The 13,863-nt window shown below is 46.1% G+C and overlaps 2 protein-coding genes across 5 annotated transcripts in view; one reads left to right on the top strand and one right to left on the bottom strand.

The window, feature by feature from the left end:
• MRPS16 (mitochondrial ribosomal protein S16) overlaps window positions 1–13,863 on the bottom strand; it is a 317,894-nt gene that overhangs the window by 219,583 nt on the left and 84,448 nt on the right. The gene's annotated exons all lie outside the window — the stretch shown is intronic.
• Window positions 1–13,863, top strand: part of MEGF6 (multiple EGF like domains 6) — a 206,840-nt gene that overhangs the window by 34,635 nt on the left and 158,342 nt on the right. For 3 of the 4 annotated variants that reach the window (XM_079986726.1, XM_079986725.1, XM_079986728.1), the window contains exon 4: window positions 5,368–5,472. The exons of the other annotated variant lie outside the window; for it this stretch is intronic. In XM_079986726.1, the coding sequence (XP_079842852.1) occupies window positions 5,368–5,472 (105 nt within the window). The remainder of the gene's footprint in view (window positions 1–5,367; window positions 5,473–13,863) is intronic. 4 annotated transcript variants of the gene reach the window in all.

A 13,863-nucleotide genomic window follows, 5' to 3' on the forward strand; every position in this document is an offset into this window, starting at 1 on the left:
CTTGCACTAGACTAGAGCAATGGAGCGCTTGACTTAATGGAAGAATCCTCAAGTTTCCCAGCGTGTGCTTGAACCACTCCTAGAAAATACCCACGGTCTTGAGGCGCCCAATGTGTCCCTGGGAATATATTTACTCTCCTCCTTTTGTGGCTGGTGTTTTGTTTTGTTTCCCTAGATCCAAGAGATTCTGCAGGTGAATGCAGAATGCATTTTGAGCCCAGGCCCTTATCTGACACCAAGGTGCTCTCTTCTCAGTTTACTCCTTCTCTCTGCAGAAATTTATCTTCTCTCCGGACTGGCGGCGGGGGTGGGGGTCTTTCCCAAGCTCCTCTTTGGCAACTGAGTTGGCTCACAAAAATGCTTTGATCTGCTCTGTGCTGTTGATTTTTCCCTTAAATGCTCTTTAAAAAAAAAAAAAATCTCCGTCACTATTTTGCCAGCAAGCTAAAAGGCTCTGAGAGCTATTTCTTGGATTTAGGCAAATCTGTGTAGATGGAGGTGTAGGGTTTGATGAATCTGTCCATTTTGGTTTGGTTGACCCCATTTCCCCATCTGTTTGTGAATTGCTTTTTTTAAAAAAAACACGCAAAAATTCATGCACATTTATGCATTTCAGACAGAATTTTGCCTAGTATATGCATTGCATCCCCCCTCAATAAAGGTAAAGATAAAGGTAAAGGAACCCCTGACCATTAGGTCCAGTCATGACCGACTCTGGGGTTGCGGCGCTCATCTCGCTTTATTGGCCGAGGGAGCCAGTGTACAGCTTCCGGGTCATGTGACCAGCATGACTAAGCCGCTTCTGGCAAACCAGAGCAGCACACGGAAACGCTGTTTACCTTCCCGCCGGAGCGGTACCTATTTATCTACTTGCATTTTGACGTGCTTTCAAACTGCTAGGTTGGCAGGAGCAGGGACCGAGCAACGGGAGCTCACCCCATCAGGAGGATTCAAACCGCCGACTTTCTGATCAGCAAGTCCTAGGCTCTGTAATTTTCCCCAATTCTCACGATGGGCATCTGGTTGGCCACTGTGAGAGCAGGACACTGTTCATTGTACAGCAACCGCCTTCAACTCGCTGCAAGGAAATCCCCTATCCAGCTGGTCTGTCTTGTGTTATGTCTGGCCTCTCCCCATTAGTTTTATGGCTCCTGTAAATTAACACCCACTTGAGATCGCAGGATCACACCTGCTGTGTCACTGGGCCTCACAGGGATGTTTTCCTTCTTGCAAGAGCTGAAAGGGGTCGACTGTAAATGAAAAGGTACAGCTGAGCCTTTGCAGACAGACCTCTACAGATATGACTCATGCAAAGGAGCAACCCAAGAAGAGACCAGCTGCTGGGTCAAACCAATGGCCCATCTTTCCCAGAATCCTGTTCTCACAGTGGCCAACCAGACTGCCCTGAGTGCAGCAGCAAATCCCCACCTGCAATTTCTGGCAACTAGTGTTCAACTGCCTCCGACAGAGGAGGTAGAACCTAGTGACTGTGGCTAGTAGTCTTTGATAGGCTTATCTTTCATGAAGTTGTCCAGTCCTCTTTTAAAGCAGTCCAAGTTGGTGGCCATTACTGGTCCTTTGCAGGAGTTTAACTATGATCTTCCAGCACTCAGCTTCAGTGGATGTTCCTAAATTCCAGCATTACGAGAGAGGGAGTAAAACTTCCCTCTGTCCACTTTCTCTGGACCATGCACAATTGCATAGGAATCGGCTTCAACCCAAAAATCATTGTATAGGCTTCAACTCAAGGCTCATTTATTCCAGAGGGATTTTATTAATCCTGTATAAATGCTCAGGAGTGAGCAAATAGTGGATTTTGGCCAGATTACTTCTCCTATCCCCTTGAATTTCTTACAAAAGTTCCTGAAATTTGCAGGAAAACAATTCTGCTAATCCTCCTCCTGCTAATTCCCATTGTTCAGATTTCCAGCCTCTGTGGGTGTTCTGAGCATGTTGTTTTACCCAGCTGAGGAACAACTCTTTATCTCTTTTGCAAAGAGGTGTTTTTCTTTCCCACTTTGAAATAAACGTTTGGGGTTAGTTGGCCAAAAACACCACTTTGAGCGTTACAAAAAGAGATTCTTTTGGAATTTTAGAGGTAAGAATACAGGAGAGGCAAATGATGGATTGCCCATTTAATCTCGAGGGCTGCAGATGTATCTGGGTAGATTGTGGTACAACCCTGTTTACGCCTGTTCAGAAATGAGCAGAAGAATGTTTGAGGGAGTTGCAGGCATCAGTTGCTGCTGCCAAAGTTGACGCTTAATGAAGCTGAATTAGTCATGTCTATCAGCTTCATTGAGTCTACTCTGAGTAGGACTAGCATTGGATGCAACCAATGATAACTGGCCATGATCTCCTCTGGCAAGGTGGCTGGAAGCCATGTGAAGGGAATTCCACACACATGCTGATATATGTCCCCAGGAACAGATGAATATGTGAATTCCATCCCCCCAGCATCTTATACCCCCCAAACTTAATTCAGCCCCCCCCCCCAATATTTTAGGAATGAAAATGAATGAAAATTCACCAGTCTTTTAGGGGGCATTTCTTTTAATACAAACCTTTTTTGGTATGCTGTTTGGACTAATACAGTCATACCTCATGTTACGTTTTTTCAGGTTGCATCATGAGGCAACCTGGAAGTACCAAAAAGGCTTACTTCTGTGTTTCACTGCTTGTGCATGTGCAGTAGCGCTAAATCGCGCTTCGCGCATGCGCACAAGCACCAAATTGCATTGCACACCTGCGCAGATACGGTGCTTCAGGTTGCAGGCTTTTCACGTTGTGAACGGGCCTCCAGAACGGATCCTGTTCGCAACCAGAGGTACCACTGTATGCACATTCTAACAGACAGCTTGCTCTAACATAATGCATCTTCTGTATGTTGTTTTCACTAATGTATGTGTTTTTAAAATGTTGTGAGTCAGATGGAAAATGGGCCCCCTTGTTTTCTGTTGCTCCAGAGGGGAATAATAATGGTAGTAGTAGTAGTAGTAGTAGTAGTAATAATAATAATAATAATAATAATTTCTTCATACTCCACCCATCTTGCTGTGTTTCCCCAGCCACTCTGGGTGGCTCCCAACAAAAGATTAAAATACATTAAAACATCAGTCATTAAAAACTTCCCTAAACAGGGCCAAACCAATAGACTCAAGAACCAAACAAATAGATTCAAACTACAAGAAAGCTGAATCTGACTAAACATTAGGAAGAGCTTTCTGACAGTGGAATGGGCTGCTCCAAAAGGTGGTGGAGGTTTCTTGGGAGAGGTTGGTTGGCCATCTGTCAGTTATTTTCAGTTCTGATTCTTTCATTGTTGGAAGTTGGACCACGCTTGGGGTCCCTCCTAACCCCCTAGACTTCTATGAATCACCATCTCCATTAACTATAGTAGGTCTACTTTGAGTCGGGCTAGTATTGGATACAGCTCTGTGTTTGTGGATGGAGTTCATCCATGCGGTGGGGAGATCTGCTGCCCTGCCGTTTTGTATGGAATTCAGAAACATCGCACTGTTTCTGTTTCCCTTGACTTCCAAGCTGAGCAGAGCATTTCTCTGTCATAGTGGGATCTAGTCCAAAGACTTCTGCTCTGGACATCATCCACTGGAACAGACCCCTTGTCAGAGCGCCAGAGCGCCAAGATCTGTGGCATTTTAATCGCCATCACTCTGTATGAGCTACACAGTCTTCGGAGCTAATCACTTCACCGTTTTTGTACTGTGGTTCTTAAATTGTCTTAACCTGGCATCAGACACCAATGGCACTCTCTCGTATTACATGATCTATGCCCCAGCATTGTTGGAGACAGTGTGGAGTAACAGGCACATTTTTGCCTGGGGTGGGAATGTGGGAAAGTGCAAAAATTTGGAGCTCTTTTCAGAGATAGCATGCAGTACCCATCAGAAGCTAATTGCAGAGCCAGCCCTGGCTCTATTGTCCACAGAAAGTGACTCTAATCCTGTAGTATCACGTAAGATTTTTGCATTCCAGCTATTAGCCTCTGCAAGATTAGCATCCCGTTAGAAATCTTGATCGCTAATGCCCTAAGAGATGTGGCTTAGCAACGTATGGGATATAGCTCTCTCGGAACATCTAATTTAACACTGCCATGTAATTCAAGGGGAAACTGAACTTGATTTATTTAATAAAGCATTATATACCTTTAATGAGGGAGGCAGGTTTAGAGTGGCTGGGGAAACACAGCCAGATGGGTGGGTTGTTGTTGTTGTTGTTGTTGTTGTTGTTATTATTAAATAAGGCAGCCTTGAGAGATTAAGTCATATTCATGGTAGGCATATTTGAAAATATAGCATTGTACTTTGGGCTTTTTAAATGCAAAACTAATTGAATATTTTATGTAATTCTGTTGTACCCCATTGTATCAAAGTGGTTCGCCAGAAGCGTCTTAATCATGCTGGCCACATGACCCGGAAGCTGTACGGCGGCTCCCTCGGCCAATAAAGCGAGATGAGCACCACAACCCCAGAGTCGACCACGACTGGACCTAATGGTCAGGGGTCCCTTTATCTTTACCTTTATGTAATTCTGTTGTACCCCATTGTACCAAAGTTGCTCATGATTTTTGGCTTTTGCTACTGCTGAAGAGATCCGCCTCCTCCTCCTCCTCCTCCTCCTCCTCCTCCTCCTTCCAACAATGAAAAAGGTCATTCTAGTGCAGGGGTAGGCAACCTAAGGCCCGTGGGCCGGATGTGGCCCAATTGCCTTCTCAATCCAGCCCGCAGACGGTTCAAGAATCATGTTTTTACATGAGTAGAATGTATGCTTTTATTTAAAATGCATTTCTGGGTTATTTGTGGGGCATAGGGATTTGTTCATTTCCCCCCTCCAAAATATAGTCCAGCCCACCACATGGTCTGAGGGACGGTGGACCGGCCCATGGCTGAAAATGGTTGCTGACCCCTGTTCTAGTGGTATGACACAATATGGTAGGGTTGCCATATTTCAAAAAGTACAAATATGGACACAAAAGTTGTTGAGCTTTTTCTGTTCTGCTGCAGAGAACGTCTGTAAAAACTAGGTGAAATTTGCATTTCTTGATCTGCCCCACTTTTGCCTTTCTGCCCACTGCCAGCAGGCGTTCTGTGGAAGCTCGTCCAGAAAGGATTTTTTGCTCTTGTGCTGAGAATGGCCTCCAATTCATATTCTAGAGTGTCAGTCAATGGTCTCATCGAATCATAGAGCTGAACGGGACCACAAGAGTCAGCCCCCAGCAATGCAGAAATCTTTCACCCTCTGTGGGGCTCAAACCCACAACCCTGAGATTAAGAGTCTCCTACTCTACTGACTGAGTTATCCAGTGCATCCATATCTCATATGGTCACCTGTCTTTTTCTTTTTAAGCTGTCTGCAGTTATGGCATGTGTTTCAATGGAGGCAAGTGTGCGGAAGGCTCCTCTCAGGTCTGCCACTGCCCTGCAGGCTTCCAGGGCCCCAGCTGTCAATATGGTGAGTAGCTGCTTCAAACTGACCCTTGCGCCCATGTCAGTCTTAAGGTGGAGCCGCCTCTCCACCTGAGTCGGAGACCTGGCTTGGCACACACAGCAGGCTGTTTGGAGTGGACTTCTAAGTGGATGATAACTGTTATGTATTGAGGTTTTCACCCTGGCCACCAGGGGTATTGTGTATATAGTTTTCACTCAGGTCCACATAAGTTAATTTAGGTGGGAAACCCTGGTGTGGTCTTGTTACAATGTTGACAGCCATGCGGAAAGCAGGCCGGCTGAGCTGTTCAGTTCAGTTCAGTTCCAGCTTGGAACCACTTAGAGAAATCTCTGTGTCGACTGCTATGTCCACCCACAATTTAACACTGGTGACGAAGGTGGGATTCGAACCCACGTGTGCTTGTGCAAAGCACAATGGATTAGCGCTTTGGACCTTGAGACTGTCTGCCCAATTTTCCAGTGCCTGAAATAATTTAATATATAGTTGTGCTCATATATGCTTGTACAAATGGCAGTTGCTAGTGGCCAGTATAAACATAACCCTTACATACCGTATTTTTCACTCTATAGGATGCACCCGACCACAGGACGCACCTTGTTTTAGAGGGGGAGAACAAGAAAAAAAATATTCTCCCCCTCTCTGTGCAGCGCCCCTTCAGTGAAGCGGCAGGAGAAACGGAGCCCCTTCCACTTCTCCTCCCGCTTCACTGAAGGGGTGCCGGGCAGCTCTCCCTCTCCCACATTGCTTTCGCCTTTAGTGAAGGCAACCTGAAGCCCCCGGAGCGTGGCGAGAGTTCCCTCTGCGCTCCAGAGGCTTCGGGTTGCTTTTGCTGAAGCCAGAAGAGCAGGACTCTCCTGGCTTCAGCGAAAGGAGAGGCGAAAGGAAAGGCTTCAGCGAAAGGAGCAGCCTTCCCGCTGCTCCCTGAGCTTGTGGGGCTGGTGGGGGAAGCCCAGGTCCCCCCTCCCAGCCCCAGGGACCACACATTCGCTCCATAAGATGCACAGACATTTCCCCTTAGATTTTAAGAGGAAAAAAGTGCATCTTATGGAGCGAAAAATATGGTATTTGTCTATCTCTAACCTGGCTTGTGCAACAATGTGATTTTCTTGGTACTGACCTGCTGATTTGGAATAATTCTTACTTCTGCTCTTGCTGCACCGCCCTCTTTTTTACACCCCAAGTCTTCTAGCGAGGTCTCCCTCTTACGTTTGCACGTGTGCGTGATGTCTGAGCGCTGCCGACTGCAATCCTGTATTTGGAAGCCAGACGCAGTCTCCTCTGCCTTTTTGCCAGTTTTCATTGATTCATAACAGCTGGAGAGAGGGGGCAGTTAGGTCATCACAGCAAGAGAGGTTCTCTCTGGGAAAGACCCCGCTAAGTGCTCCTTGCAGCCTATAATTCGGAGACATCTTCCAGTTGGCACGATACATGTGTCTCCCCCTACCTCCAGCAACAAACTTCAGGGATCACCCCCCCCATGATGCACACACACAAACCCACAGCTAGATCACACAATTTTCTTTTTAAGTAACCTGACCTTAGGCATGCTTGCTTGGGAATTTGGGGTCCATGCATTCAATGGGGCACATTTCTGAGCAGGTATGTTTTATGGCTCAGACAGCATGTTACAAAGGAGGCGTGTGAATGCCTCTCTCTCTTTAAATCCCCCCCGCCCCAGCCAAACAGCTGCACAGTGAGTTGAGGGATGGGGGGAGAGACTGAGGCGAATCAGGATTTAGGGAAATGGTCTGGAAGGGGAGGAGAGAGCTTAATTCCACTACATACCACATATCTGCTAACATTTCTCCAGTGAAAATAGGGATGTCCTAAACAACAACAACAACAACAACAATGACGATATGTTGGTGGCTTCCAACGTATATAAAAACATAATACAGTGGTACCTTGGTTCTCAAACAACTTAGAACCCAAACACTGCAAACCTGGGTTCACAAACTTTTTTCGGAAGCCAAACATACTCCGTTTTGAGTGTTATGCTTCAAATTTGAGTGCCACACTTCCATTTTGAGTGTTACGCTGAGATCTGTCAGTTTTTGCTATTTATTTTTTGATTTTGATTTTTCTGCTCTTTTTTGTTGCTTTTGTGACTGTGTGGAACCCAGTTCAGCTACTGATTGCTTGCTTGTGTGACTTGTTTATTGCTTTCATTGTATGGATCAATGGTTTTGTTAGATAGTAAAATTCATGTTAAACTGCTGTTTTAGCGGTTGTTTTTAAAAGTCTGGGACAGATTAATCCATTTTGCATTACTTTCTATGGGAAAACGTGCCTTGGTTTTGGAACGCTTTGGTTTTGGAACGCTTTGGTTTTGGAACGGACTTCCGGAGTGGATTACGTTTGAGAACCAAGGTACCACTGTAAAACATCCTACTGGGAGAATGCAAGGGATTGAACCTTGGAACCTTCTGCGTGTGGAGGAACTGCTCTGCCACTGAGCTATCTCGCTTCCTCTGATGTTAAGTCTTGAGGGAGTATGCAGAGCTGCGATGGGCCTCAGGAACCTCCGTTGCTGAGTGCACACATCCATTTCATGCTTTGGGGAGTCCTGATTACAGGAGAATCGTGAACTCATCTGGTTAGGTGGGTTTTAGCTGCTGATTCAGCATGCTTTCTCCCTCTTTCCCCTTTCTTTCATGGTACATCTGTTTTCATGAACTGTAATTATCATTACAGGTGACAATATAGAAGCACTATCAAGGCATTTGAAGTCTCTTTCAGATAATTTGTTGAAAGCAGATGCAATTCCCTACACACACACACACACAGAGAGAGAGAGAGAGAGAGAGAGAGAGAGAGAGAGAGTGTACGCAAGAGAGAGCACAAATATCATGCTGTTGCAAGAGACCTTTTGTTATCTATGGGTGTGGTGTGTTCAGCAGGGCTCATGATCCTCTCCTGCAAAATATATTCCCCCCTTCTCTCTGCATAACTTCCACTGCGTGCTCGGTTCCAAAATGAAAGAATATCCCAATTTTCCTATCTTTTCCACTGCACGTTTTTGGAAGTAAATGCCAACTGCATAATCCTCTGCATCGCAACTCGAAAGGAAGTTCCATTTTCTTCAGTGGGACTTGCTTTCTGGTCAGCCTGCCCTAGCTGGGCCCCCTCGAGCTGTCAGTGGACTCCCAACTCTCTTTGAGTCCCAGGCCCAGAAGGGTTGATGGTCAGGGCTGATGGGAGTTTTAGCCCGAAGCATCTGGGGGCGCCAGGTTGGGGAAAATTGGTGTACTGGGTTGCCCACCAGGAGAGCTCTTTAGAATGCACATTTTCTCAGAGATAAGTGCCATGCTGTTTTGCGAGATTTATTACTGAGTAGTTACTACAACCGTGTATCCCACAAAAGGCAGCGATTGCCTCTGATTTGGATGGCTTCTAGTGAAGAATGCATGGAGGCTATCAATGACTCCCCTCTCTCCCAAAATAGATTGTACTTTCTGCAATAAGGAAAGTGAGGGGAAAACCCATTAGAAAGTGTAGGATAAGACTTGCTTTACTCAGCGTTGTATAATCTCCACATATAAAAACTCAGATAAACAGCTGGCCTTCTATAGCTCTCCTTCAGACTTCATTCCAGTGGACAAATGCAGGTTGTCATGAGTGCACATCCCAGATCAAGGCTTATGTCCAGTGCTACTCAAGAGTAGACCCAATGAAGTTAATGGACCTAATTTTGGGACTCATTAATTCCAGGGGGCTGGCTCTGAGTAGAATCTAGTTGGCGGTGACTCCAAATGGCCCCTTGGCAGCAGAGCTGATGCAGAAAGTCTTAGGAACATAAGAAGCCCCAGCTGGATCTAGTCCAGCATCTCACAGGTGCTCCTTATGAGAAACCTCAAGCAAGATTCAAGCACAAGAGCCGTTTCCAGCAACTAGTATTCAGAAGCACACTGACAATGGAGGCAGAGCATAGCCATCATGGTTAGTAGCCATCAAAAGCCCTCTCCATGGATTTGTCTAATCCTTTTTCAAAACCACCCAAGTTGGTGGTCATCACTGCCTCCTGTGGAAGTGAGTTCCGAAGTTTAACTACGCACTAAGAGGAGTTTGGATTTGATATCCAGCTTTATCACTACCCGAAGGAGTCTCAAAGCAGCTAACAATCTCCTTTCCCTTCCTCCCCCACAACAAACACTCTGTGAGTTGAGTGGGGATGAGAGACTTCAAAGAAGTGTGACTAGCCCAAGGTCACCCAGCAGCTGCATGTGGAGGAGCAGGGAATCAAACTCGGTTCACCAGATTACGAGTCCACCACTCTTAACCACTACACCACACTGGCTCTACATGAAGAAGGACTTTCTTTTATCTGTCCTGACTCTTTCAGTACTCAACTTTGTTGAATGTTCACAGCTTCTAGTATTATGAGGGGGGGGGGACTTTTGCTATAAACGTAGGGACTCTCAGGGACCCCCTTCCTGGGAGTAGCTTTCAAAGAAACTTGCTCACCTTTTCTCTAAACTCAAATGTTCCGAATGCTGCAACCTTTCCTCGTAGCAGAGTTCCTCCACCCCCTTGATCTTCCCCTGAGGAAGGACCCTTGGATTTCTAGAGTCAATGTGGTGTAGTGGTTAACCTGTCGGACTAGGACCTGGGAGACCAGGGTTCAAATCCCCACTCAGCCATGAAGCTCACTGAGCCAATGCCGCTCAGCTGGACCTACCTCACAGGGTTGTTGTGGGACTAACCATGTGAGCATCTTGGAGAAAAAGATGGGATACAAATGCAAAAAACAACAACAACAAAAACAAATTTCCTACCATGTAGGGGTACATGCAGGATTTATTTTCCTGTGTGCACACTTTGCCCTTAGGGCTGACGCCAAGATAGTCCTAAATTCTGGTATCGGATGGCGTGCAAAACAGCAGTTTCAGGCTGAGCCAAATAGCAATATGCTTTTCTGGCCCTGGCTCTTGTACGTCCCATTAATGACCTGCCTAAAACTCACAGACAGAAATAATGGATCTCCCTTGCTATTAAAACGGGAGTTACATTGGTCCAGGTGCAGATGGTTTGTTCCAGACGATTTTACAGAAGGCTATTTCTCCCCCTCCTATTAAAACCCATGTTCTAGCTCCTTTCAAATACTGGTTTTTTTTCTTTCTGTTTCTTCATTATGTAGCTCAGGAGTGAGGGAAGTGATGGGGAGTGTAATCATAGAGTTGTATAGTTGGAAGGGACCCCAAAGGTCATCTAATCCAAACCCCTGAATGCAGGAATCTCCACCAAAGGGGCCATAACCAACGGCCATCCACGGAGCAGAGGAAGTGGGGGTCTGTCCTTCAGCCCCAGGGCCAGTTCTCTTCTGTGGGTGACATGCCTGCAGTGGGCGGAGCCAGAGGCAAAAGTGGGAAGGACAGCAAATGCAAATATTTCTTTTATACAGTAGGCAGGCAGAAGCAGCCATCCCTTGATAGCAAGTGCAGAGTCTCTCACCTCTCCAGGTTCTTCTTCCTGAAAAAGCTCCTTTATGAAAGCTCTTGGAGCTGGGAGCGGTCTGCAAGCTTACAAAACCTTACCTTTTTAGTCCAAGAGCCGCAGCCCCTTCTGGACACACTTTCAGGGGCCAGCTTCTATCTAGGGTTTTAATAGGTCATAAGATTTTATGGTAACTATATTCGTAATGTATTTTTGTTGGTGTTTGTCCTTTGATACTATGGCCCGTCGGCTACGCAAATAAAGTCTATATATATATACACTTTCAGGGACCGAATGCCAATGGTGGGTGGAGTCTGAGGTCAAAGTGGGTGGAGCAACAACTGTAAATTTTTACCTTTGTACCATAGGCTAGTTTCCACTCACATTTCCATGCCTCTATCCAGGCAAGCAAGGATCACGATCAGATCAAGGACACATTCCAGCCCGGCTAAAACACTCAAAGTGTATGTGAAGCAAGAACAGCGAAGAGTGTAGCCTGGGGAGAGTTCTGAAGGCCACATTCGTATGTGGGCCTGAGGTTCCCCTATCGTAAACGCAATATTTTGCAGCTACCTGTTCCATCTGTACCTTGCATTTCCTTGCAGCCGGCACTGTTGTGATGTATGCAAGGACTGCATTTTCTCAGCCGCAAAAGGTCCCCCTTTTTGCACTGGGGAAAATTCCACCGTCTTGCAAGAGGGGCCTTCCTTTCCTGCCTCCCCCCCAACATTGATTGGGGAAGCGGGTGGAGGTTGGATTTCTCCAAACAGCTGAGTAATGAGCTTGCACGGCTATTGCACCGAGAGAACCATCTGGAGAGGCCCCAAGAACAAGCCATTTTTCTCCTTCTCGGCGAGGCTGCCAGGTTGAAATTTCCTTCCCCAAATGTATTCCCCCCTTTTGCGCTCTCCCTCCCCTTGAAACAAAGAGCTCCTTTAGTCGGAGGCCAGCCCTTCTGTTCTGTTTGATGGCGAGGTCCCTGCAGAGCTGTAACCAGCTTATGGGCTTTGCTGCTGGAATTTGGTCCCGAGCGCAGATACATCTTCCTGAATTCCATTATGTGCTCAAGGTGGCTTTCAGTTGGCTCCGCGGATATCCCCTTGGGCCAAGGGGAGAATGTGGACAGGAAAGCAATCTTCCCGTGCACCCCCCCGAGGGGTGGGGTGGGGGGAGAGATGAAAGCCCTTCTGACTCGCTTGGGGGCTTCCTGGCAAACTAATCTTCATAGCACTTTGTGTAAAAGAAGACCCGAGCCGCCGCACGTGGAGACGTGTGATGCAGCAGATAAGCTACAGATGCTGGGCTCAGCGTGGAGATGAGACAGACAGCCTGACCTGTTTAGTTTGCTGGTTGCATCTAGCCAGGGATCATCCTGTGCTGGTTTGCAGGGACTTCGTCTGTAGTCACTTGCAGTTCATGGAATCCTAGAATTGTAGAGTTGGAAGGGGCATCTAGTCCAAATCCCTGAAATGCAGGAATCACAGGTAAAGAATCCCTGCTTGGAAGAAGTCCCAGAGAGCGAGCTGGGTTGGTCCGTTGCAGCAAAACCCAACCCAGGATCGTGTGGCACCTTGAAGGCTAACATAGTGGCATGTTAGGTTTTATAGACTTGAGCCCATTCTGCCAGGTGCATGAAATATTATAAAGCAGGGCTGGGTGGATCTGACAGTTTTAGTTTCTCTCCATTTGTCGTTCTTCCAATCTTCAATTCGGTTATCCACATTCTGCATTAATTTGTACTTTTTTAAAAAACCCTCAGTGAAAATTCATCGGTGAATTTTTCTAATGTACAGTGGTACTTCGGGTTACATACGCTTCAGGTTACATACGCTTCAGGTTACAGACTCTGCTAACCCAGAAATAGTACCTCGGGTTAAGAACTTTGCTTCAGGATGAGAACAGAAATCGTGCTCCGGCGGCGCAGCGGCAGTGGGAGGCCCCATTAGCTAAAGTGGTGCTTCAGGTTAAGAACAGTTTCAGGTTAAGTACGGACCTCTGGAACGAATTAAGTACTTAACCCGAGGTACCACTGTACACAGGATAAAGCCTTCTCACCTGTGCACATCAAGCAAGCCTCTTTAAAATGCTCAGCAGGGCCTCCCCTGCAGATTTTAATAACTGGACAGCTTTGTAACAAGACAGAAGATCCTTCAAATAGCCTGGCCTCAAGCCTTCTGGGGCTCCAAGAGTTAAAACAAATGTAGCCCAGTTGGATAACATTCAGTAACCAGGGGTGTATTGAAAGATCAAGTGATGGGTTCCTGATCCTATGGACATGTAAGCAGCCTAGCTGCTGACTTTGCAGCGACTGCAGCTACCAGATGCTCTTCGAGGGTAGACACATACAGAGCTCTAGATCACCAATGTATTGAGCATATATCCTGATTGGCTGGCACAAAGCTTAGGGAAAAGTTAGATTATGCCCTGACTTTATTGAGCACCAGTTCTTATTGTTTTGCAGGGACATTATATGACTATGAACATTCATTCTGATTTGCTTGCACAATATTTCTGCCCCCAATATTTGTTCAGTCCCCCAGTTTTCAGAGCATTTTGCTGTCACCTTTCTAACTACAAAAAAAAAAATGATTTCTTTTTAAAAGTGAGCTTCTTGTGCTCATTCAATGGAGTGCTTGAATTCACTTTAATTGTGCAAGTCTGAATGCTGACTATTTTGAAGTGGCCTGGATGTGATGTGGCTGAGACCTTTTATAGATGACCTGTCTGTTGTGCCTTCATCCTGATTTGTTGGCAGGGAGGCAAAATGATGTTGAACTTTCCCAGTGCATTTTCACGTCAAGCTCCTTATCTGGAAAAGTCAGTTGGGTTGGGAGAACAAGAGTTTCAAGCCAACTTGAATTGTGCAACCTGAATTTTCTGGGATGTGATTGGAGCCCACCTACAAATAGTAACAGATTATTATTATTATTATTATTATTATTATTATTATTAATTACTTTA

This window comes from Podarcis cretensis, assembly GCF_951804945.1.
Source record: "Podarcis cretensis genome assembly, chromosome: 8".
Lineage (NCBI taxonomy): Eukaryota > Metazoa > Chordata > Lepidosauria > Squamata > Lacertidae > Podarcis > Podarcis cretensis.